The sequence below is a fragment of the Hirundo rustica genome, chromosome 2 (assembly GCF_015227805.2).
Source record: "Hirundo rustica isolate bHirRus1 chromosome 2, bHirRus1.pri.v3, whole genome shotgun sequence".
Classification (NCBI taxonomy): domain Eukaryota; kingdom Metazoa; phylum Chordata; class Aves; order Passeriformes; family Hirundinidae; genus Hirundo; species Hirundo rustica.
This window is the reverse complement of record NC_053451.1, coordinates 24,188,619-24,214,611: the sequence shown is the minus strand read 5'-3', so window position 1 is coordinate 24,214,611 and position 25,993 is coordinate 24,188,619. Positions and strand designations below refer to the sequence as shown.

At 45.1% G+C, this 25,993-nt stretch overlaps 1 protein-coding gene across 6 annotated transcripts in view; it reads left to right on the top strand.

Annotated features, from left to right (window-relative positions):
- The window catches only part of LSAMP (limbic system associated membrane protein), a 987,281-nt gene that overhangs the window by 874,285 nt on the left and 87,003 nt on the right, over positions 1–25,993 (top strand). For all 6 annotated transcript variants that reach the window (XM_058419186.1, XM_058419185.1, XM_040054569.2 and 3 more), the window contains one exon: positions 4,312–4,437. In XM_058419186.1, coding sequence (XP_058275169.1) covers positions 4,312–4,437 — 126 coding nt within the window. The remainder of the gene's footprint in view (positions 1–4,311; positions 4,438–25,993) is intronic.

Genomic DNA, 25,993 nt, shown 5'->3' with positions numbered 1-25,993 from the left:
TGTCACTGTATCTTTCTTGGGACTTGAAATCTCCCACACCAGCTCTGACCTTGTACCCCTCCTGCCTTGCAGCCCTCCCAGTCCAGGGCACCCCACAGTATCTCTGCCCTTGTCTCACTCCTGCCTTGCAGCTCTCCTCCTATTCCAATGTGAGCTTCTCTCATGGAGAATGGCTGCTGGTTACTTTGGGATTTGTTATTTGCTGTCAGTGGCATGGAAGATGAGGTGCTGGGCTGGCATCAGCCTTGTCCTGTAGGTGTGGAATGTGGAAGACACAAGTATGTGAGTTCCAAGCCATTCTTCTCAGTGTTGATTCCTAGCTCTCCAGAATCAGTCCCTGCTGTGGGTGGGGCATCCTTCCTCTCTGGGGATGGAGCAGTGGGATACTAGAGTGTGCTTCCTTTCATGTCTGGCTCTGCTCCCCATCCCAGCTAGGGGGATCCTAAGCACACTGTAACGAATACTCCATATGATTTGCACTGAAAGAGTGGGAAAAAATCTGGCCGTCTTATCTTTTTCAGCAGTACCAGAGACCCTGTCAGTGCTTTCCCATGGTCCTTGGAGGCAGAGGGGTCCGGCAGCAGCCTGGTTTCCCTTGAGGGGAAAAGCTGTTAGTCAGAATATGAAAATGCCTGGAAGCACTGTTTAGGTGTAGTATTTGCCCTGCTATGGCGCTGCAGCTCGTGGGTTTGCCTCTGCTAATGGTTCAGTGAGGCCAGACTCAGAAGAATTTTCCACTTGAGGGTCAACGGGAGATGGCTGGGCAAATGGAGGCTGTGAAACCCCGAAGATTCTGGTCTCAGGAGGTTTAATTCTCAGCAACCCTTCTTTCAGCAGTCTTGGACCTGTGAAAACACAATACAACCCGCACATGGGGAAAAATAAAAAGGTCAAAGCTTCTCATTTTAAGGCTGTCCTAAAAAGGTGTGTGCAAAGTAATGACAAGTGCCAAGGAGGCAATGCTAACTGTTGCTGGTGCTGACAGTTTTGGCATTTTAACATGCTGGCTTGATGCCCTGAAAATTAAAAGTCTCTGACTTTTTATCTGAGTGAAATTATTGTCCACTGGCTTTGGATTCTAAGTAGATGAAGCCAAGCCAGGCTTCAAGTTTATAGGGAAATTATTTCCTGCCCTATTCCCCCTTGTCTCAGCCTTTCATTATCTTCTGATGAAGGTGGCAGCTGAAAGGAGCCAGCCATTATATTCCTAGCAAAATTTCTGCCTTGCATGTCCTTTTCACGCTCTTCTGAAAAAGTGGCTAGCCAGATATGACCATCTGGACACATGCTCTTCCTCTTGGGCATTCAGTAGGCATGGTCAGAACTGCTTGTACTGGCTGAGTTTACTTGATCCTCTGTGAAGTAAAATGTCTTGAAAGTTTTGGAGAGTGGCAGATTATATACGTCCCAGCTGGAGCTCTGCTGCTGCCCTGTAGTGGCTTTTGCTGCTCTCTCCTGAGCCATTCTGGCTGGCATTGCACCATTCTACTAGGACTTCACACTGGCCCACAGCTTCACCTGCTAGTCCTGCTTCAGTTTAGTCCTTCTTGGTTTGCTGCACAGCCTTTTTTCCTCATGCAAGTGTTAACCCCTTGAGGTTACGGTCATATTCCCAAAACGCGGTCTAGCCACTGGTTTTACTCCTGGGCTCTGCTTTCCGGGGTTTACCAATGTACCATGGAGAAGTTGTGCTGAGGATGCTCCAAAGTCACTGTCCTTGTGTCCCCTGAGAGAACACCTGGGCTACAACTGCTGCAGAAATAGCAGCCTCTGATGTCCTTTCCTGGACTAAGCCCCTCTGTCCTCTCCTGTGCATGTTGGTCTTCTATCAGGTCTGAGGTGGCCCTCCAAGTTGCTCTGCTCCCAGTAAGTAAGAGCAGCAGTTTGGATTTCAGTACCAGAACTTTCAGGGTTCTGCCAGCCTGCAGATCTGCTGACTGGGACAATGTGCAGGTCTGTCATGAGCCATGGGACAGGGTGTTCCCCTCATCCACTGGGAAAGAAAGGAGGTGAGTTTTCTGTATCTCCAGGGATGAGTTTCTGTCCCCTCTCTGAGGAGCTCGTTCCTGTCTTGACTTTCTGAAAGTAAAAGCTTTTTCCTCATTTTGGGTCAGAGTTTTCCCTACATTGCAGCTCGTGTTAGCTGCTTTTCAGTGTTCACTCTGCACATCTGAGAAAAGCGTGCCTGTCTTTTCTGCACATTCCCACTCACTTTTTGCAGAGATCAATAAGATCTCCTTCAGCCTTCTCTTCTTCAGACTGAACAGACCAATCTCTCTTAGGTTCTCCTCGGAAGTCATGTGCTGTAGCCCTCTGACCATCTTGGGAGCCCTCCAGTGACCTTGCTCCAGTGTGTGAGTGGCCTTCTTGTCCTGGGGAGCCCCAAACTGATCTTGGTTCTGAGATCCCATAAGTACCACGTGAAGTGTTTTAGACACTCCCCTCCACTTATGGGGTTACACTCTTGCTAATACAACCCAGGACACTTGGTCTTTGCTGCAAGGGCATATACAGCTAACTCATGCTGAACCTGAAGGACCCCCAGGTGTCCTGGACTGCCTGAGCCTAGCACTTTCTCCCTTCCAGAAAATATCAAGGTGATTGGTCCCTAATGAGGGACTGTGATTGTGAGACTTATTTTACCTGTCTAAAGCAGTATTGCCTCTTCTTAATCAAGTGTTTGGAAATGAATACCAAAGAACAGGGGTGACACTGTGGTATCATCTGAGCCTTACATCTGAGCTAGTTCACCAGCCAGAGTTGGGTACATGCCAGCCACTGCTTTGCATTTCTTTTCTTCTCCTTCCCTGTCTTTCTCAGAAAGCCGAGTTACAGGCCAGTCCTAAGTGCTGTCTCACCCCAGCTCTGTCATCCCAATGGTTTTTCACACACAACCCTCTGTGAGTCTGTGTGAACATCTTATTCCTCCTGGTTTTCCCCGCCATGATACTTGCACTGGTGCACAGGCACTGAGGTGGGCTTCCAGCTGTCCCACTTTCACGAGGCATGCAAAACCCTTCCCTGTTGTGCTGCCCCCACCTGCTGTCCCACTGCCCTCTGCATTGTCACTTCTCCACAGATCACGGCAGTCCTCCCCCAGTGCACCTGGATTAAATCCCTCCTTGCCTGAGTGAGTGAGCCTGTTGGAAAATAGATGTCTGCCTCATTTTGCTCGACGGGTCCTCTTCCATCGAGGGGGTCTGATGGTCATAGATACCCAAGCGCTGTCCGTGAGGTTGGGGGCTATGGAGAGGGGCTAATGAGCTGTGGGTTGTAAACAACATGCTGTGAATCCAGCAACACAGCTGGAAGTAGTGAGTAGTGCTCTCTTCAGGCTTCATTTCCTTTTCCCCACCTAGCTTATAGGCAGTTTTGCCTCGAAAGGACCATCAGCCCCTCCTTCCAGGGAGGGGGAAGGGGAAGCTGCTGTCTGTTTACTCTGTGGTAAGTAAAGCAGAAAATGATATTGTTTCTTTCTTCGCTACACACAAATTTGGGAGCTGAAAATATATTAAAGAAAGAAATAAAATTAGAGGATTCCTTTTTAGTGAAAATCCTTCGCCACCTGACATGGGGTGTGAAGCACGGAAGCAAGACGTGGATGTGAGAGGGGAAAGACTGCAACAGCTGGCACACTCCACACCTGGAAGTGCCTGTTCAGGTCCCAATTCGTGGTCACTCTGGTGCCGTGACACAAACTCAGCTTGGAAAGTTTTTAAGGATCTTGAATGACCAAGTCATGGCTGATCTTGTGAATCTTAAAGACTCCACTGTGCCTTTGGTGCTCTGCCACGTGTGGTGCAGTCATCCAGAAGCTGCCCACTGCGGGTAGCCCGTGGAGGATCCATCTTGGCTGGAAGATGACACAGAAACCAGTAACTAATACACCCTCTGAGTCACTGCCTTGAAGCCTGGCATCCTGAAGGAGGATGTAGAACTCTATCCAGGACTCCCTGGAGTGTAAAAATTAGCTGGGATGATACCTGGGGCCTGCTGACCCCTTCCATGCAGACTTGAGGTAGGCAGGCAGGTTCTGAGAGGTCATTTGATGAAGACCCCCCAAACTTGTCCAAACATGAAGCCTTGCAATTGCAGCACAGACCTGTGCTGTAGACCCTTGAAATACAAAATATACACATTACATATTACTCTGATGTAATTTCAGAAACCTGTATAGAAGTGACACAGGTGCAGCCTGTGACATGAGTTCATGGCTGGCTCTGGCTAATAGGTAGGTGGATTAATTAGCCAGGCGAGCTGCCCTCCATAATTCTGCTTCTAACAAGGTCGAACTTTCTTTTGTCTTCACAGTTCCACCAAAGATCTCCAATATCTCCTCGGACATCACCGTGAATGAGGGCAGCAATGTGACCCTGGTTTGCATGGCAAATGGGCGTCCTGAGCCTGTCATCACCTGGAGGCACCTCACTCCTACAGGTAGGAAATCCAACTGGATTCAATTTGGGAACTGTACTGTAGTTTCCTTCTCTTCCAGCATCAAAGGAAATTTCAGTAGTGATATAGGCAGCTATAGAAAAGTGGAAAAAAACTTAAATGTACTTCAAGCTTGTTTTGTGGTGTGAATTCCCAGGCACAATAACCAGGTTTTCCAAGTGAACCAATGAAATTACTTCAATAGATCCTCTGCAGAATTGGACCTGTAATTCTGTTTAGCTTAGGTCTTCATCCAGTTGTCCCAGTCTCTACTGCTGGTAATGCACAACTCAGTGATGGAGATGAAATGTTGCTGGTGCTAGACTGAGGGAAAAGGCTTTCTGTTGAGACACTGCATAAGAGAGGTTCTCTCTGAAAACCATGGGATTTGCTTCCTACTGGTTTGCCTTAAAAGGAAGAGGCAAACAACGGCCCAGTTTATTTCATACTGCTCTCCACTTTGGCAGACAGCCAGAAGTCTTGTGTCTTCTGAGGTGAGTAAAGAAGGCATTTGATCTTCAAGGTGAGTAAAGAGCAAGATGGTAACAGAATAAAGGAGAACTCGCCATCTTTGTTCTGCTATCTGTCCGTGCCCTCCATGCTCAAGGACGTGGCAAGTTTGGGAGGAGAATGTCATTTCAGTAGCCAGACTCTGTGGGTTATCAGCTTAGATTGCAAGGAAATCTTCAGCCCTAAAGATTCAACAGTAGGATGAGAACAAGAGGTAGGTTTCTATCCCTCCATATCATGTCCTTGGAGGAGACAAAAACTCTTTATCTGATTTCTTTTCCTATCAGATACTCTTTAATCTAAAATGCATAGGGAAAGCATTGATTAGCCCCAAATGAATGATCTTCTGTGATATTCCCCTATACGTAAAGGGTTAAAGAGGATTTGAGGTAGGCAGAGAACAAACATTCTGCATGTGTTACAGATAGTCCTGCTTTCTACTGCAGCTCAGCAGCCAGAAAAGGGGAGAGTTCTGCAGAAAGAAAGTTGGAGAGAGAAAGGTAGAATGACACATTGGAACGGAGCTTAATCTAAGGGCTACATCCAGAACCCACTGGGTTTGGAGCCTGTGGTTGAGATTGGGGTTAGTTGGATTTCCTGCCTTGTCTCTTCAGCCAAACCAAAATTCTACTGAGCTTTCATGGATATGAAAGCCAGATATGCAGTTTCTTGCAATGCCTAGAGAAAAAAGATGGAGAAAGCCTGCCAGGAGGAGGTGAGAGCAGGGCTGATTAGGGGAACACTACTCCTCTGTGCTATTATCACTACCTGACTTTTCTCTTCTGTTTTTTTCAGAATTAGGTATGACTGTGCGACTTGCATTCATAGAGAATAAAACTTAATTTTTTCAATTATGTATATAGAATCTTCTAGCTCTGGTATTTCTGTTCTTAAGGTTTACTTCATACCAAATCTTCCGTATTACCGTGGCATCAGTCTTTCAGTTCTCTAACTGTTTCTTGTATCCAACTAAAAGATACTCCCTAGCTATTCTGTGAGCACAGCCTAACACTGAGTTAAGGGTGTTAAATCTTTATGAAATATAAGACCTGGTACACATGAGATGCTCTCTTCAGAGCAGTGAGAAGATTCTTGTCTTGACTCATCACTTTGCCTGTTGCTTCTTTGTGGGAGTTTTTGTGGGTTTTTTATTCATTTGTACCACCTAGTTCACTGTATCAGACACAGTTGGTTGTGCTTTTGTTCTTGTTTGGTTTTTTGTGGGTTTTTTGTTTGTTTGTTTGTTTTTAACAAAAGTCTCCATGGCACAAATTCTCACTCAGGCTATCCCCTCTGGTTAGCAGCAGAACTGAAGAATCCCACCCCTACTTTGACCGCAAGGGCAGATTTTTTGGCTCTGTTGTTCCATTTTCCAGCATGTCCCTTCACATTTTTTCTCCCATGCTGTGTGTCTCAGAGGTGTTGCCTTGTTAGCATCCCTCAGCACCATCTCACTGACGCCTTTCCAATCCTTCCTCAGTCCTCCTCTCTACAGTGAAGCCTGCCAAGCACCTCCTTCATATCAAACTAGAGGTTATGATGAAGGGCAGGCATTCCTCAGTCTGTCACCTCCATGTGTCACTGATTGTGGTTCTTTCTTTTTCCCCATCTGAACCCATCTGCTGCCTTTTACAGACACAGAGGAACTGCTTTCACGCAGACATCAGGTCTTTGAGCAGCATAAAGCCCAGTAAGACACTTGTCTCAAAATGGGAGGCAGAAGGCTTTCTTTTAAATGTTTTCCTTGAGGTTGACAATTAATATAAATTCCAAATCTCTTCCAGAGTTTCTGCAGTTGGAAACGTGTCTTATCTTGGAAATCATCCTTTTCCAGAACTGCAAGGCATTTTGGCTCCATTTAAGCAAGTTTTGAAGACATCTGCTATGCATCAAAGAGCTATTTTAGATCATTGTAAAGGTTTCTAAAATACATCTCTCTCCTTCAGTTTTTTCCATGGTTAGACCTGTGACTGCAGAACTGGAAGAAAGAGTGTTATTGAGCTTGTGTGGGAGGTTTTGAACGGACAGGTAGTGAAATTAAACCCATATTGGGGGCAGAGAGGGCTAAATTACTTTTTCTTTGTGCACTCTCCTCAAGGAGTTCATTATCAACTTTGTCTGCTGTTTCTTTCATTCATGGACTCCATCAATAGTGTTTGTTGGCTAATTACCTGAGTTAGGACCACAGAAATTATTTAATTCTTGCTGGCTGGGAAGTGGAATATACAAATGCAAAGGGAAGGCAGTGTTGGTACTTAGGCAGAGAAGGTAGGGATGCATGTGATAGTTAATTTAAATGCTGCAATCATAGCTTACTTATCTGCCTATCTGGGAAAAAAATAATTTTAAAAAAAAGATTTATAAACTGCTATGTTGCTTCTTGTACTGGTTCTTCAGCGAGCAGTTGAACCAGACATTTTTCTGACTTCAACTATAAGTCCTGATGCCCTCAAGCAGCCCACAGGAAAAAAAAACTCTCCTAACCCTGTGAGAAAGCCAAAGTGTGATTGAGGTTGATGACTGTAGCACTGAAACCTGGAGAAAGGCAGGTAAGGGGAAAAATACTTTAGTAATTCAATGGCAAATGACAATACAGATCAGCTTTAATTTGATGAAAGCATGAATGACATTCCTTGGAATAATGCAAGTCCTTGCTCTCCTCTTACATTCCTCTTCAGGTGATTGGCAGATTGTATTTTGACAGAGCAGGTGGAGAGAGTCATCCAGACCCTCTTCTTTTTCACCTGACAGGCCATTGTCCTGTAGGACATTGGCAATGTGGTCTGAGTAGCTGTGGATAATTTAACAGGCATTGTCTGGGAGCACAAACAGCTTCATTAGCTCTTCTCCTCCAGCCAGCAGAGTTCTTTTCTGGGATCACTGACCTGCAGCTTCCAGCAGCAGGCCAACACCTCCCTCCCTGCACATAGTCTGATCCCTTTCCTGGGATTCAAGGCACAGCTGTAGGCATGTTAAGCCTGCCACACCCAATGACTTTTGCCATGCTGGTTTGTGATGGTAAGCCATGGTAAAATTGAAGATCTGAACTGGATTTGTCAGGAAATGTGTTCACTTGGAGTGGGGGTGAGTATCAATGATGCCCTATGCAGTCTACATGAGTTAGCAGTTGTCAGCATTAGGAATACTTCACTAGGAGCACTTTGTAGTCCCATCTCTTGAAAGGGACAAAACCCAGATTCTTTGTACCAAGAGTGGCTGGTATCCTATTGTTTTATTCTCCTTAGTATTAGCTCATAACATGCCTAATCCATGCCCCATAAAGGTATGTGTCCAGTTCTGGGCCCCTCGGTTTAGGAAGGACATTGAGACACTTGAGCGTGTCCAGAGGAGGCAACGAGGCTGGTGAGGGGTCTGGAGCACAAACCCTGTGAGGAGTGACTGAGGGAGCTGGGGTTGTTTAGCCTGGAGAAAAGGAGACTCAGAGATAACCTTATCATTCTCTACAACTTCCTAAAACGTGGTTGTATGCAGCTGGGGGTTGGTCTCTTTCTCCAGGCAGCAACTGACAGAACAAGAGGACACAGTCTCAGGCTGCACCAAGGGAAATATAGATTGGATGTTAGGAAAAAAATTTTCACAGAAAGAGTGATAAAGTACTGGAATGGTGTGCCCGGGGAGGTGGTGGAGTCACCATCCCTGGATGTGTTTAAAAAAAGACTGGATGTGGCACTGGATGCCATGATCTAGTTGAGGCGTTAGGGCATAGGTTGGACTTGATGATCTTGAAGGTCTCTTCCAACCTAGTGATTCTGTATAGATTATTTTTGTCACTGAATGCAATAACCTCAAATATGCCGTAGCTTCACCACATCCTGGACGAGGTCCCAACACAGGACCATTTATCACTTATCACGCTGATATGGTCTGTGAAGGGTACCACAGGCAGCTTACCCATCTGTAGGTAGTTATGTTAGAAGGAGCTCTGTTCCCCCTGTACATTGCACCAGGATAACAACTAACACAACCAAGAAAAGACTCCAGTAAAATAGTTCAGAATTGGTAGCCAATGCCTGCTTTCAAGCCAATCTTAGTCTTACTTCACATCTCTAATGACTTACGTTTATTCAGGCTAATGTGACTTCTCCCTACCTGTAAGTTGAGATCACAGTCCAGTGTAATTTGTCATTTCTCATCTCTATGTCTTATTTAGAGCAAAGCTAAGTGCATGGCTGACTGAAAAAGAGCTTTTTGGGGAAAAGAAAAATTAATGTACATTCATATTCTTACCAATAAACTCTCAAGGGAAGCCCTAAAGAGTGGCCTCTTGTGAATTGGGTTTGCAGCAATATGAACATGGACAGTTGTTGCAAGGTCTTTTGATCACCAGAGATCTCACTGCCAATCCTTTTGCTGTGCATGGGCAGGCAAATGCCAGAGAAAAAGCCATCTCCTGTGCTGAGAAGCTTGTACTCGAGCTCACAAGAGAAGTACCATTCATGTTTCTGCTTCTTTGCCACAGGGCATCAGTGACTGAAACCTTCGTAAGGGTCTTGCCCATGGGTGCTCTGGCAAGTGCCTTTAGTTCCCATGTTGATGGCAGCTTGAGAACTGGTGAAGAGGAGACAAAGCTATATTGACTAAAGTTGAGGGACTGAGTCTTTTACTGGTTATATATAACCAGCTGAAGAACAAGCAATTCCCTTTTCCTAGAGAAGCTGGAGAGTATGAAACCTGTATAAAGCCACAGGGTATCTCATTCTGGATCCAACTTCCCTTGGCCTCAGCCCAGCAAGGCCAATTCATGGAGAAGAAAACACTCTGGATCCTTCTGAATTCTACCTGACAGTCTAAAGAAGCCAACTTTGGCTCAGAAAAAGAGCTTAGTTATTACAGTGGTAATCACAGCATGAGAAGAACCAGTCTAGTGCAAAGCAGATAAGTATTGATTGCAACACCCAAGTTTCATGTCACAGTATAAAATGAAAGGAGATGAGAAGGCTTGTCAAATATGCCAGTCTGATTTTCCCTAGAGGGTGCTAGAAATTCGCATTGAGTCTTAGGGAATTTACCGTAGCCTGGGCACTTTAGGAGGGATAGAGAATACAAGAATGTGCCTGCATGCCCTGTGTAATTGAGATGGTATACATATAATATGTTTATAAACAGCTGTAGAACTCATTGCCATGGAAAGTTATTTAAAGATGAGAACTTGGCAAGAACTCAGCCAGCTTGTGTATTCCTGAGGATAATGTGAACAAATCTGGATATTCTTGTTATTCACAATAAAAATATTGAAAAGGATGTCAAACTTCATGCTTTGGGGCCCAGAGATGGGGATAAGACCTAAAGTGAAAGAGACAGATTATCTCACACCCCCGCTCACTTGTGTATTTTCCTTCAGTGCATGCCAGTCTCCTTGTAGAGCTGAGCATCGAAGCAAGCAGAAACAGAGAGATTTCTGAAGGCAGTTAAGAGGGCCATATTGGTCACAACAGGCAGCTTTTGTCATTATGTCCTGTGTTTGCTTGCTTCTCATTGCTGCCTAAGTCCAAAGCCTTGTTGCTTCACTTTGTGTTGCACAGGGAAACCCAGTTTAAGAAAGAATCAAGCAGAAATCCCTCAGCCAGAGTCACCACAAGTCAGCCCTGTGGTTTGTAGGTAGCGATGGGAAGCAGATTTTGTGGTTATCTAAAGCGTTTGGATTTAGCCCATCTTTCTGCGGCTCTCCTAAAACCTTAGTAAAACTGTTGTGGAGAAAGGCAGTCTTGTTTAGGGAGGCATGGGGTGGGTTTTTTTGTTTGGATTTGGTGGGGATTTTGTGGCATTACTGTGCCAGCTCTTCTTATTTCACAACATCTCTTTTTATTTCTTTCTTACTTCTCCCCATGAAACTGTCTCAAGAAACTTGAGGTTTTCAAGGTATTTGTTTAACAAAACAACTGAGGCAACAGATGATTTTTTAACAGGTCCCTGTTTCTTTCTTCTCTTCAAAATACTTATTGGTAAAAATGGGGCCTCATCTTCCACAGACACCTTTCACTTTGCCTCTTATACACTCCCAGCTTGTTTTAGCCCACTTTCTGAGTTGTTTTTTTCTCTTGATCTAATCTTCATCTTAACCAATATGTAGGGGGGGGAAAAAAAAAAAAAAAGGGAAGAGGATGCTGGCTCATAAAGAGCCTGGGAAACAAGCCAAACTTTCAACTTTTTCAGGTCTTCTCCAGAAGGCATCCAAAGTTGTTTCAACCTCTATTTGCTTCCCACTAACACTTGCTCCACATTTCTTGTATTTTTAGAGCTCTGTTTTATCTAGGGCCCACAAGCTAGTTCCCTATTGCCTCCTTCCTCACCTGTAACAAACTTAAGTCGTGATGGTGGTCTCTCCCCAGTACACTTTACCTTCTTCCTTCTATGCCTGACAACACATGCACTGCACAGGGATCCTTCCTCTTTGTAATTATCTTGCAATAATGCCCCATTTGGCCACCTGGGCTGTGATGCTGTTTCACTACAAACACCGTTTATGCATGAAACACTTTTTTTTTTTTTTTTTTTTTTTTTTTTAAAACAGCTTTGATTTCTCTCTACTGTCCCAGGGCAGAGAGGGAGAGCAAGGCCTCATGAGTATTTTGGCATTTCTGGGTAAACAGACAAATAAAGCTGCTGCGAGGAGGAAATTTACCCTGCTGCCTTCACGAGTGGCTGGAGGGGAACATGTGGAGTCTTCTGGTCAGCGCTTGTCTGCTCCACCTCTGGCAAGATTGTCTGTGCTGCTGCTGGGAAGATGGGGCAGCTCTGTACCAAGTTAGTTGCCATCCGTAAAAATGTTGCTCCTTGCAGCAAGTTGGAGACTGGTAGACTTGCCTCGTTTTTATCTTCTCCCAATTCTAGTCAGTCATGCCGTTAAAGTCTTTTCCGTGGCATTTTAAAGGCTAGGCTGGATTGTGTCCATATGAAAACTTTCCTCCACCTACAGAAAAGGAGCATTTTCATAGTTCATTGCAGGATGTAATATTACTGTCTTTGCAGGTCTGTACCTCTACCCTCAAGCTTAGTTATCCTGGGGCAGCCAAGAGCAGCTAGCTGCTTTCCCTCACCTAGCTCCACAAGCCAGTCTTGAAGGATCCCAAAGGGCTAGAGGTGGGAGTGAAAACTGAGCACCCCAGAAGATGACTATTCAAAATCTCCCATGATTAATGATGACAGGAAAAGGAATCTCCATGTGCTTTCACAAGCAGGATCGCAGCAGCAGCAGCTTAATGAACTTTCCAATTCTCCATCATTCCTACCCATTCCACAGACCCATTGAAATCAAGGGACTTGTTTCGTCCTGACTAGGATGAAAAGAGGACAGGTCTGCTAGGCCTGCCCTGCTGAGAACGGTAGATGCTCTCCATATGGTTTGCCTTCCCTACCAGCCTTCCTTGTTCTCCAAACGCTCCATTCAGCACTCAGGTAGTCAACTACAGTAGAACAGAGTCTCTGCGGAGAAGGTTACTAAGTGCAGGACGCTGAAGAGGTGTGAATGTGTGTGTTGCTGTGTCTCCCTCTAGTGTTTTGAACTCACAAGTCTCCTTTGGGTCCTTTGCGCTTGGAGCTGCTGGTTTGGGGACAGAGCTTCCCTGGATTCACCAGAGTAAAGGGCGGATATTTTAGGACTGGGTCCCATTCCCCCTGCCATCTGGAGGTCGTATGGCCCATTGGCAGCTCCGTGCTTGCAGCTGCAGTTTGCATCTGAAAATTTAAATGTGCTTGTAAAGATATGGAGAGGCTGATTGTGAATTAAAGAGAGAAAAAATTCATAGCATGTTAAATTGAATAGTTTCAGTTCAAACATCCTTAAGAAAGCTAGCCTTAAGAAGAGAATGGGGAGGCTGCATTTTTCTCCTTTGTAGCTGTAATCTATAAGTAGTTTCACTTAAGGCAAGCATATTTTTCATTCTCTCTTCACAGTAGGAGAGAGACACGCTAATAAAAAGGGAAAGTTAAGGTAGTAGCTTATGCTTGGTCCATGTTTTTTCAGGGGTTTTTTTGGGTTTGGGGTTTTTTTCTCATTTAAAGGGAGAGACCACCATTTTGTTATTATGCTGTTGTGTGACTACAGCTGATCTCAGTGGCTGTACTGATTTCAGTGCCTGATATATTCTGCACTGGAGCCAGACCTACTGTCTCATCTCACGACCCCAGTGAGGAGGGATGACAGCATCTACTGCAGCACATGGGTCCTGACAGGACAGGATATCTGGAGGGAGTTTTCTGTACAGCCCCGAAGCCTTCACCCCTTCAGGCATCTCTTGCACAATTATCCTACTGTCTTTCCTCTGTCTCCATCCCCATACCAATCCCAATCATGAAACTGCTTATATATTCCAGCCCTAGAGATAGCTGAAAAATAGTGTGAGAGAGGAGAGGGGTGTAGGGAGAAGCAGATTATTTGCAAGAGTCTCCTGTATGTGTAGATAACACAGGTCAAAGAGAAAGCCAGCTTTAGGGGCAAGACATCCTGAAACTGCTTCAGCAAGGTCAGATGTCACGCGGCCTCCTGCAGTGTGGAGCTTTTCTCCCAGGCCTGAATACAGTACTAGTGGAGGTGGGACTCTCCCAGCTGAAAGCACTGAGCTATTTTGGTAACACCAGGCTGCGACAGACCCTGGCGTTGTGAGCACTTGTGCTCTGTTTGCTTCGTCAGCCTCCTTTTTGAGCCTTTCAGAAATATGTCTTCAGAACATCCCTCCCTTTCCTGTCTGAAGAAAAGCATGAGAGACTGGAAACATGATTCAGGGGGTTATTTTTTTTTCCTTAGGAGGGGCATGTACAAAAGCATTGTTCTTATTTCTTCTTCAGATACTCTTTTCTTTCGGAACAGCACCTGATAAATATGACTCTTCTGATGTACTCTATATTTTTTTCATGCACTGGCTGAACAAATCATCCCTTCTCATAAACTCCCGGTGAGTGCCCACCGCAGTGTTACTGCCGCAGAGGAGCAAAGCAGAGGGGCCGGGAGTGGATGGGGAGTGCAGGCCCATCCAGGGATGCAAGAGCTGTCCTCTGATGCAGCCTTTGAATTTCACACCCCGTTTGGAGTGACTCGAGCTGTTGAAAAGATAAGCATATCTTGCCAAAGGATCGGTACAATCTGCAAGGTAGAAAAGTGTAATGCAGGTATTGATGGTCTGGAAGAGGCACTGATCATGGGAGATTTCAGTTGTATTGACTGAAGGCAGTGGCAGATTGGAAGGGTGATGGAATGAGGACAGGACCACATCTGTGGCACTGCAGAGCACATTCAAAGAGCCCATCTCTTGTCAGGGCTTGTATCCCAGGAGAGGCACCAGTGGGAGGTGAGATTGCTGCAGTCTGAGGAAGGCAAAGGGAAGAGCAATGCAGTCTCCCATGGGCTCCTTAGGTTCTTCATAAGGGTGTTTGTGGGTCATCACTGCCCTGTTGCATGTGCCTGGCTGAGAGCTGCTGGCAGGACCATCCTAATTACGAGCACCGTAATTGCTCGTTTGCCATATGCCACTGACACCCTCCTTACCTGCTGTGCAGCCTGTAGATTGGTAAAAGCTGCATGAGTATGCGGGTGCACACTGCTGCATGCATTATTTGTGAGCACTTGGCTGTGTGTTTATTTGTGTGTTCACCATGCTGGTGTCTGTCCATGCAGTTTGCTGCACAGGTAAGCTTTTTGATGTTTACTTGCCTTATCCACCAACCTCAAAGGCTTGTGTTTCCTTTAAGGAAGAATTGTGAAATGTAGCATTAAGCATAAAAAGTAAGAGCAGAGTACCTGCCATGGTTCTGTACACCTGTCAATACCCTGGCTGTGCATGCTAAACTACAGCTGCATGACAGGGACAAAGATTTAGTATTTTTAGAGTCATTCATGATAGGGGACAAAATTTCAGAAGTTCCCAAAACTGCAGAAGCTCAAGTCAGACTCTAAACTCTTCAACTCCAGTCCAGCTTCTTTCTGACATGCTCGCTGTTTATCTGCTGCATTTATCTCTGCTGTACTTGGGCATCTTCCAAGCAAATAAATAATTGGATCCTGCTTCTGTCTCCCCTCCTGCCCAAGGGACTTAAAGTTAATTTGTGCTGAGTGTTGGGCTTTGAGTACGTGGTGGGTTGACCTTGGCTGGGTGCCAGATGTCCACCAAGCCATTCTACTGCTCTGCCTCTTCAGGAGGATGGGGCACAGGGAGAAAGTAAGATGTAAAAAACTCATGCATACAGATAAAGGCAATTTGAAGAAGTAAAAGCAAAGGCCACTTACAGAAGCAAAGGAAAACAAAATATTTATTTTTTACCCTCTAATTGTCACCAGCAGGCAATCTTCAGCCACTTCTCAGGAAGCTGGGCTTTAGTACACGTAGCGGTTTCTTCGAAGGACAAATATCGTAGTAATGAATGCCTCCATCCCTTTCTTTTGGCTTTTATTGTTGGGCAAACACGTAATGATAGGGACTATTCCTTTGCTCAGTTTGGGTGAGATGTCCTGGCTGTGTCCCCTTCCAAGATCTCACTCATCCTCAGCCAGCTGGTGAGGGGGAAATGTTGTTGACACAGCCTTGATGCTCCCTCAGCAGTACAAAATACCGCTGTGTTATCAACAGTTTTCTAGCTCCCAGTGCAAAGCACAGCGCTCTGAGGTCTGCTGTGGGGTAGATGAACTCCTTCTCATCCAAACCCACTGCAGAGGAGAGGCTGCTGTGACGGAAGGAGCTCAGGGCACACATAGGTAGATGGTCCTTGTGCTGTGAAATTCTAAGTGACCCCATTTCCTGTGGGGAGATCTGCAGCCGTTTGACTTCTGTGAGGAGGATTCCTTGTGGCTCTTGGGAGATTTCCAGGGGATGACACAGGGAAACCTATGTTCCCTAGATATTTCTTTCAGCAAGCTACATGTCAGATGCCTGGAGCGGCACGTACCATAACTTGAGTGAAATACAGGCTCATGGAGAGGCAAGTCCCTCCTTGCAAGAGGCTGGGAGGGGTCTGGGAGTTCCTGCACAGAGCAGAGCCTTTAAGGGACTTGGGAACAAAGAAAAGTCGCATTTGCCATGCAGCATCTCCTGCATGAGACCCAAGGAAGATGAGGGAAGGAGGCTGTTAACTTGAACAGACAAAAGTAATTAGAGGACTAAAATAATAGATTAATGAGCAGCCAGTGTCGGGGGAACTTATTAATTATCAGTAGAGGATTTCCTTTAGTGTGCAGCCTGGCCGAGGGCATGCAAGATAGCAACTAAAACTCAAGTCCCATTTAAGGGAGCTGCTAAGGATTTAGCAGCACTAGATGTCTGGAGAACCGTAGCAGAGGTTGGCTTAAATGCTTCCTTTGAATTTTGTGTTCTGTGTGGCTCAGGTAATGGCTGGGGATGAGGGGGATCTGTGAAACGCTAGATTGTATCTAAGCAATGTTAATAATGGCTCAATAAAAATGCTCTGATAAGAACACATTAAAGTTGCGCAGTTAAGCACTCACAAGCCAGGTAAGGTGAGATTTAAGGTTACAGATGCAACCTTAACTCTTCTCCTGCTGAGTGTACCTTAGCAGGCAGCCTCTAATTAAGGGGCATTGGGCTATTGCTCAAGGAATATATCATAACATCAGTTAATGCTCTCTTTGGCTTTGGACAGGTGCACACAGTGTCTCGTAATATTGTGGATTTGTCTTTGTGTACCTGATGAAACAGAGTCCATTTTAATTGTGGCACTGAGCATACTGCATTAGTTGTACTGGAACAAAGCACAGTGGTTTAAAACATGAGGTCCATGTAGACTGTTCAGATACGGGGCAATCCACCACCTGTTCTCTCAGGTCAACATTTCACATGTCAGAAAGCAGTAGTCGTGGAAGATATTGACATTAGGGGCAAGTTGTATTGAAAATTGAGCTTTCCTTTCTAAGGACTGATTTCTGCTCCTTTAGCTCAACATATTGTTGTTTGCTTTTCTGAAGCATTCAGGCTGTTCACAGGGTGAGATGGTACTCTGTCCCATCAGATTGTGCCACCAAGGAGGTAGCTGTTCATATATCAGCATGTTTTCCGTTTAACATTCCTACATTTACAACTGTGGGTCTCATTGTGTGTACTAAGGTTGTGATATAGTGTGAAAAAGATAAAATGTAAAGGGCAAATCTTGTTCTTGGGGAGCATTGCAGAAGTGAATGGATTCAGTGGTTTTAAGCCAGACATTGTAGATCTAACACCCTTCCTTAACAGTAATGCTGAGTTGTGAGCCTGCCCACTGAACACAAAGTTCTTTGAGAAGCCATTCCCTTCTGCTGTGTAAGACCTTGAGTAAAAACCTCCATCCTTCCCTGCATACCCTTACTGCAGTAGCCTGAAATTTCTCAGAAGCCACCGTCCATGCATTCGGCAACATGGTCTGCGGCACTCCTGTTATCCCACTGCTATCCCACTGCTCGTCCTTGCAGCTGTGTAGGGAAGCCTAGGCTCTGGTTGCGTTTGGAGCAAAAATTCAGCATCGTTGGACTATGAGTTTTTTTTCAAATCTGTTGTCATCATGTGAGCTGGGGTGCAAACTTGCATGTGAGTTTGAGAGCATCTAAAGCAATTCAGATGCCCTGAGCTGTATTTTTTTTTTTTTTTTTTGCATTTTGGATCACTATCTAAAGAACAGATGGAGTAACAGGAATGGCAAAGGCAAGGGCAGCAGTTTCAGCGGCAGCTAGAGATCTGTAGATATTTTTAAAGGTTTCCAAATGTGTTTTGTCTGTCCTCAGCAAGACACAATTACGTTGTGAGAGCTGTCTCCTAGAGACAGGTGCAGGCTGGTCAGAGTGGAGCAGAAGCTCATCAAGAGGGTTACGTGTGAAAAGGAAAGGTCACAGAAGCACAGTTGGCCCTCCAGGAGACAGGCTGGGTGGCCATGGGAGGAACAGATCTTATGTGCAAAGTATGAGAGAACAACTGTGAGGATGAAAAGTAGGGAATTTCATAGAAAGCCCATAGTATGGTGAAATATGCTGATTAATTTCCACAGACCTGCACAGATCTGAAGTGAGCTAAAAATTTCCTTGCTCAGAGACTTTGGGGATCACTGAGCAGAGTTTGTTTAAAAGAAATGAGCTTCATCTGAGAGGTTTTGCAACTTCTGCTAATGAGAGTCTGTCTGTCAAACTTAAGTGGCATCAAGTGGCCCAGAACAAGGGCTCTTGGGCATTAAATGGTTCCTACCAAATACCAGGCCCATTACCACAATTGGCTGTTGTAGCCCTCTGAACGGCAAAAGTGATTAAATTGGTCGTTATGAAACACTAAAGATGCATAATTATGAAAAATAAGGTTTGAGTAAGAGGAGATTTCAGCTCACTCGCTGCTTTGTGTCTCAAGAAGGAATCCATGTTTTAGAAATGTAGAATGTTTTAAAGGCATCCAAGGGTTGCCCCTTGGCTGGTTTTCTCCTGACAATCTGGAAATTACGAATGTGTTCGGAAGTGAAGGTGTTTTTTCCTAGTCTCTAGGCTGATATAAAAGCTGGAGACTGAACGTCCCAAGTCCCCTCTCTCCATAAGACTGTATTTCATTGTCCAGTCTTTCCCCTCTCTTTGCTAAGGTGAGGTCCAGTGCACAAATTTCCCTTGCTCATCCTGGCACATCAAGCACTCTTGCTTTTTCTGGGAGGGAGGGATTTAAATTCTCAAAGTGTCAGGCTCTGGCAGCGCTGTGGCATGGGCATGGTGCGGTGCGGTATGTTTTCTTCTCCTAGGAAATCCTCAACTGTTCCAGAACACTCCTCTCCGTGCCATGGAGAGAGGCTTTCTAGGAGGCAGTTTAACAAAGGTCTGTTGCAAAAATCAAGTGTTAGGCTTTGGTCACTGTGCACAAGAGGGCAGGGGGCACTGAGTATTCATGGAACTCTCTACAGATGGGCAAGGGAGTTGAACAAGGAGTTGCAGAGCTGTTAGGCATTGTTGAGCATTGGGTGTTGTAGTGGTGCTGCTTCAGAGCACTCCCCAGATGTTGTTCTCCAATTAAAAGGCTGGAATAGCACCAGGGACAGAGCACAGTGTAGCACAGGGGTTCTCTGGCACAGCTCGGTCTACTCAGACTTCCTAGAGTCCTGATGTTCCTGGTTTGCACAGACCTTCAGCAAGAATAGATTATTTATTCATTTTACTTTCTTTTTAGTTCTCTCCCTCTTTAGTGCCACCCCAGCCCTGGAAGAGTTTTATAGCCTCCTTAGAAAGAGTAATAGTGGTGCTGAGTTATGTACAGCCCCTGGGGCCCTCTGTTATCCTTGCGCTGCTGCTTCTCACTAGGTGTGCGGCTGCTGAACCACTGAGCCAAGTCCTCGTTTCTCCTGTCGAAACTAAGTGGTCACTGGAGATGCACTGGTATTTACATTCCATTATTCCTGTATGAGATATGTAATGTACTAGGAGATCCTACCCAAAACTCTGCTGACCATTCATCTCCCCCATCTGTCTGTCTCTGCACACCTTCCTTCCTCGTGTGACAGCTGATGTTGAGTATCTTTCAGGAACTTGATTTGTTTGCAGAACAAATGCCTTTAAAGAATGATCAGACATTGCTTGGCATCAGAGTGTGTCATTTAAAATGGTAGTTGTTTTTAAGAAAATACTCTCTGTGTGTCATTTGTGGCATTATTCATATCCCTGAAGACAAGTAATGTCATCTGCATATCAATGTGAGATTGTGCAAGCCACTAGTCTGCTGATTTGCCATATAAAGTTGTGTTTTCCTCAATACTCCTGTGGCTGCTGTAGTCAAAATAAAATGTACCGTGTCTTAAATGGGAAGCCAGTTATCTCTGCCTTTTGAAGGGGCTGCATTCTTCACTGAGATAGAATTGTAGGACACCTCTTGGCACCTACCTGTGCCTCCAAACCTAATGCTACTCAGCCATATTTGACCTGTCTGAAAAAATACTTGTGAGTTTAAACAGAGCAGGATACATCCTTAAAAGTTTCAGACCACTCTTGAGGTGCTGATTAGAGGACAGGTTGTGAAAATTATTTGATTTCAATCCTTAGATGTTTTAATTTTTTTCTAATTTTTTTCACATCTTCTTGTAATTTACACATAGTTGGTGGCTTAAATCCACAGTTGTACAGGAAAAGATTATTAAGGGTGAATGTTTCCATGAATTCTGTTTATGGGAATGCAAAAGTATTTCATTATTGCAGCTCTCTTTCAGAAAACACAGTGACCACTATGAAGTTCTTTGCCCACACAGTAGCTTGTAGGTATTTTTTTAAGTGCCTACATTTAAATTCCTCTGAAATCATGAATAAACTTGTCTAAATTTCCGATATTATTGGCCTAGCTTATGCTAAATAATAATAGGGTTGTGGTTGTCATTGTCTAGGAATTTCACTCTATGGATGTTTGTATCAGGACCTGGCTCACTTGTGGATTAAGCTGTCTCACTGGAAACAACTTCTTTGTAGGAAAAAAAAAAAAAAAAAAATTAAAAAAAAGCCCAGATGCCTTGAAGGCCTTAATTTGTGTTCAGGGAACAGTTTTTCACAAAGCTACGTGCTAGAGAGCTTGCAGGAGAGAATGAGTCAAAAACTGATCTGGATTTCGCACGTGGTACCTCTTCTCAGCATATTTCATCTTATAATTTGGCCTGTAAACCTCAACTGCATGTTAATCAGTTGCTCTTGACAAGGATGGCTTGGATGACAAAAAGTGTGTGTGTGGGAAGCTCAGGTTTTTAACCAAAGAGATTTCCATATCATTTGGAAAGGCCTCAAGACCGCCTCAAAGTTTATAGCCTTCATGTTCAGGATTTCAATGTCAGGGAAATGTACAGGGAGTTGTACCTAATCAGGGAAGCTGCATGTTTTCAGCCCCAAAATGAATATACTATTGGCAGTCATTGCCCTGTGGCTGGGGTCTCACTGATATTTGCTGTTGTTTTGCTCATCTTTATCACATCACTCCATTTTGCAATTCCTGTTTTAATCCAGTGGTTATACAATGTCAATAAATCCAGGAGGGAATGTTACAAATTCCTGTTTCCACCTGTCAAACCCTAGCTTGGAAATTCAATTTTAAGGTTGTAAATAGAATCCATCTGGACTTGTCTTCACATTTCTGTGGCAAATGGTGTGCATTGTCTTTATGACACTAGAGATAGCTTCCCAAGGAGCTTCTCCAGCTTTGCTCTGGAGAGCTGTCCAGAAGAGACTTTTTGAAAGTGGCTTTAAATATAAAAGTACCATCAAAATACTAACGACAGCAAAGGCTCTTCATTTAGCTAGCGAGCCTGAAAACTCCAAGACCCCCTACTAGCTCTTGTTTAGTAGACGTCAGCCTAGCAGAGGAATACCAAAATTATCCCTCTGTTACTTGACTGCTCCCTTTCTGACCACTTGTAATGTAGGCTCTCTCCTCTCCAGAATTCCCCATGTCAGGAAAAGAAAATGGAGAGAGGTACCCTTGTCGTTAGCTCTTCCATCAAAGCCTGCCTCATTAATATGCAGGCAATAACTAAATGATGCCTGTGGGGAAAGGCAAGAGAGACAGGCCTGGTTGAGCAGTTTTTAGGGATTCTTTCCCATATGCGTTTTTCGATGTTCTGAAGGCTGTTTTAAAAGGTAACCTTACTTTAAATTCCTGGATTTGCAAGAATGTGAAGAAGCGGGATTATTAAAGCCATGCAGCCCCCTTAAGTATCTGAAAGAGAGTGCAGCTTGTACTGAGGTGTTGCACAAGATGATAAGAACATTTGCTGCCTCAAGATGCTGTTCCCTAAATGGGTCTGGCAGTCTCCAAAGCAATTCTCCTATAAAATGTGGTGCTCAGGACAGGAATGTAGCTGGAACCTCTTCTCTTGCCAGGAGCTGTAAGTTTTGGGGCTGTGAGAGTGAAGGAGCGATAATTGTCAGAGAGCTTGGAGCAGATGCGCATATTTCTACACCCATGGGGGAAAGAAGGCTTTGCTACAGGATGCCTGCCTCAAGGAGGAACCCCTCACATGACGATTCCCAATCGGCATCCTCAAGGGCACCAAGAATGAGGCTCCTTCTGCTTCTGCTTCCTTAGGTCCTTAAATAAGCACTGCACTGGGACTTGTCTCTTCTCCTCATATCAACATGAGGAACCCATATTCATAGCCTCTTACATCCTTTCCCCTGCTCAGTGCTGGCAGCTGTTCTCTCACCCCCTTCCTGCGCTTGAGATACCTGCTGCAGTAATGGGATCCTCCTGCAAGCTCTTTAATTGAAAGGAATTTCTGTCTGGCCTGAAGATGTCAGGAGGCTGACGGAGACGTGTTTCTATAAAATGAGGCTTGATCTACAGTGCAACAGGCAGCGTCTGGATCAGTGAGAATCCTTCACACTCACTGGCTTCATCCAGCTTTTCCAGAGCGGGGGGGCGTTAATTAAGGTGCATCTGTCAGGGTCGGTGGGTGCTGGAGACCCCTCCGGCTCAGCTGCCAGCTCTCCCTCTGCAGCTCAGCCTGTGAGGTGCCGTCACTTCCTTTCCACACGGCGCGTCCCCCTGCCTGCTGTGCCACTTCCATTTCTGATTCCCATCAATTTGAAACAGAGCCCTGCTGACCCTGCTGACCGCTGCTCATACATCTCCCGGCATGGTTAATAATAATGGCCTCTGTGGGAAATGATGGGCTGAGACAGAGAAAGGACATAATGATGCTCTGGCTGGGGGTAGGCAGAAAGAGGAAAGTGAAGTGACAAGCAGCTAAACAGCAAGAGAGGGGTATGATGATAAAAACAAACAAACCTGCAAATGTCTAAAAATCCACAGTGATGGCATCCTTGAAACAAATGGTGAGAGACAAGCTTGAGTCCCTAAGGGAGAGAAGAGGGGAAAAAAACAGAGAGAGAGAGAAAAGCGAGCAGAGAATCAGCCAATAATTGAAATGGCATCAGGGAAGAAAAGAACTGGAAAGTACAGGCTTAGAATTGGCAGGTGGCAAAGAAAGAGGATGAAAGACGGAAAAAGAACATGGAGAAAGGAAGATGTGGATGTAGGGAATGAAACAGAGAAGTGGAAGGGATAGCTATATGGACCTAACAAAAGAAAATGGGCACAGAACGGGAGGTGGGGGAGAATAGAGGGGGAGAGAGGGAAGAGACTCATGCATTGGCAGAGGAAGAAAAGCAGAAGGGCAGTGGACCAGGGTAGAGAAAGGAGAGAAAACAAAGTTATTTGGCTTAGAAAGAGGGAAGAAGGAGTTAAAGAGCAAGTTGAAGAGCCCCAGGTCTGTGCCAGTAAAGTTCACCAGAGACACAAAGAACCGGGTTTGGATACCTGATGGCAGCTGATTTTGCAAGGCTTCATCAGTCCCCATCAACTGCTTGGGATCCCAGTGTAAATTCCAGGGAAGTGTATTTCATTTTTGAGTAAGCAGAGTTTCATTTTGATGGAAAAGCTTTTGGCCCTGCACTGCAGCCCCTCTGCCCATGGCAGATAGCAAGCAGATTTTTTGTGGTATTACCGTAGCAATACAATCACCCCAGCAAGGAAAGCAGCAGGCGTCTCTTGGCTGGGCAGTTCAGCTACTTCCCTCCTCCGTGTTTGCTGGGTAATTGTCCCTAATGCCTGACGCTGTGACAAAGGAATGTTTCCTTCTGTTGGTGAAGCAGATCAGTGCTGACATCACGCACTGTCAGAGATGTTGCTCTGATGTGCAAACAGTTGCTGCTGCCCTTGGCACTTATCAATAACCAATTACATGTTCATCTGTGTTTCCTGGCTCACAGTTTTTTACCCCCACACAGAGGAAATCAGAGAAGATGGTTAAATTTCCTCTCCATAATTTCTGTCCCTCAGCTGTGGCTGGGAGGAAGCTGCGTGGCAGTTGTTGGAACAGCACTGCTGTTGCTGTGCCGCAGGGAAGTTAGCCAAAACACAGGGGTGAGCTGTGGCTGCTCAGGCAGAAGTGTGTGGGCAGATCTTTGGCAGGGCTCACCACTCTTCTTAGCTGCTCACATGCTGAGTAACCGAAGGCCATTTTGCAAGCAATCCTCCGTGGTCCCTCACTGAAACACTGGCACTCGTGTACTGGGTTCTGTGCTCACGGCTGTTCCTGCCCTCCCACAAAGCCAAGGATCTTTGTGTGCACCCTTGTCTTTTCCCCAAAAGAAATGTCTCGATGGCTTAGTTTGGGGTTACAGGTGCAAATGCATGTAAAAACACAAAATTTGCTTACTTCAGGTCTTCCGTTTGTCAATTTGAGGCACAAGAACAAGTCTGAAAAGTAAAAAGAAAACCAGAACAAACAGAAAAAGAAAGGTATTTTTTAAAGATCTGCATCAATATTCATGGAACTATTTTTCGTTGCTACCCTTTTTCACAGCTTTTTTTCCCAACTCCTTAGAAACCACTCTTACCCCTCCCATCTTTGCCATTTCAGCTTCCACCTCTCTCATGCTCAAATAAGCTCTCATTATTTTTTTCTTTTCTGGAAAAGACGAGAGTCGTTAGTATCAAATACAAGTGGTTGTGGCACAGAGAAAAGGAGGAACCTGGGTGAGCCTCCTGGCTGGCATTCAGATGCAGAGATTTGGTTTTCAATTAGATAATGCTCTCTGAAAACAGGACTGCTGGAGCACATGGGGCAATATTGACTGAAGCACAAACCAATTCAGTGGGTGACCTTCATGCTCTTGCTGTGTAGCCAGTGAGGATGCCTGGCGTGTAAATGCCACCCTATCGGTATTCATTTCGTGCGACTCCTAACCAGCCCGCACTGGAAGGCAGCATTCAGGTATGTAATATGATTATCAGGTGATACATCAGACTGTGATTCCACAAAGCCAAAGGGTCAACAGAACTAGAAAATGTGTTTTGCAGCTTCTGGGAAGATGAACTTTTTTAAAGATTACAGTGTCCTCAGTAGAAAATGAGTAGATAAGTACATCGAATGAATAGATATTGTGTAACATGGTTCCCACCTCTCATCAGCTGACCAGCTGGCTCCCAGTGAAACTACTGACTGTGTAAACACCATTGTTCCTATTTGATCTGGTTTGTGTTTGCATGTATGAAGTGAGAGCAAAGTTCTGGCCTCTTCGCTGTTTGGGGCATAGAGGAATTGGAGGTCCATTCCCCCTATTTTTCTTAGCCCTTTGAGATGATGGTCTCCCTCACTGAGATCTCAAGATACTTTCCTGTTGGCAGTCACTGTGTCTGGACTCCCAGGGATGAAGGCAAGGCTGCCAGTCTGTCTGTCAGTCCTGGCTCCTCTCACTAGCGTGCCTAGGGAAGGTTTTGTGCTGGGCATTTACATCCTTACCAGTCTGCCAGAGGTTCGAGTCAAGTCACCTTTGCCTCACAGAATAATGTACTTTTTCTCAGCAGTCAGCCTTTACTTGACCTTTGGCTGGATGACCTAACTCTCTCACATATAGGAGGATGAGAATGGAGACTGTTATTACAACTGGCTGAAGTTGTGCTGATTAAAGTTTTAGCAAAACACACTCAACTGTTTGCTCCAGAGAGACTACAGCTGTGGTACTGCTATAAATCATTAAGATCAACCTATTAAAATAGGTTCCCAGGCATTTGCACTGCTGCTGCTGAGCTCCGGTGTGAGGAATAGCCCATGATGCCAATTCCTGTCTCAAAGATCATCTGTGTGATCTCACCACAGTGCCATTGTTCAGGCTGCTCGAGTCAAACCACCAGGTTCAAAAAGGGGGAGGCAACAACAAACACAGACAGAAGGTTCCTGGTTTGTAAATGGACACAGATGCCAAAAAAAAGCTGGGAACCATTATCACAAGGCACCCAGAATAGCTTGTGCTGCAGTCAGTGAGAGAAGCTTTTAAGACAGACACTTTCTTTTCTCACAGCTCAAAGAGCAAGTAACAAAAAGAAGTAAACCCCAGAGCAGAGAAATGACCTCTGAATTTTCTGCGGGGGGGGGGGAAGTGGATCTCTTGAACTGAAAAAAAAGAAAGATGTGCCTGGGCTTTGTGAAGAAATACTCCTTCCATTGAGGGAAAAAAGGAAATGTGATAAGATTTTGCTATAGCTAAATTTTGAGGCCAGAAAGGATCGTCTAGTTTGGTTTCACACACCTGGCAGGTCCAAGAGGATCTGCCATGGCA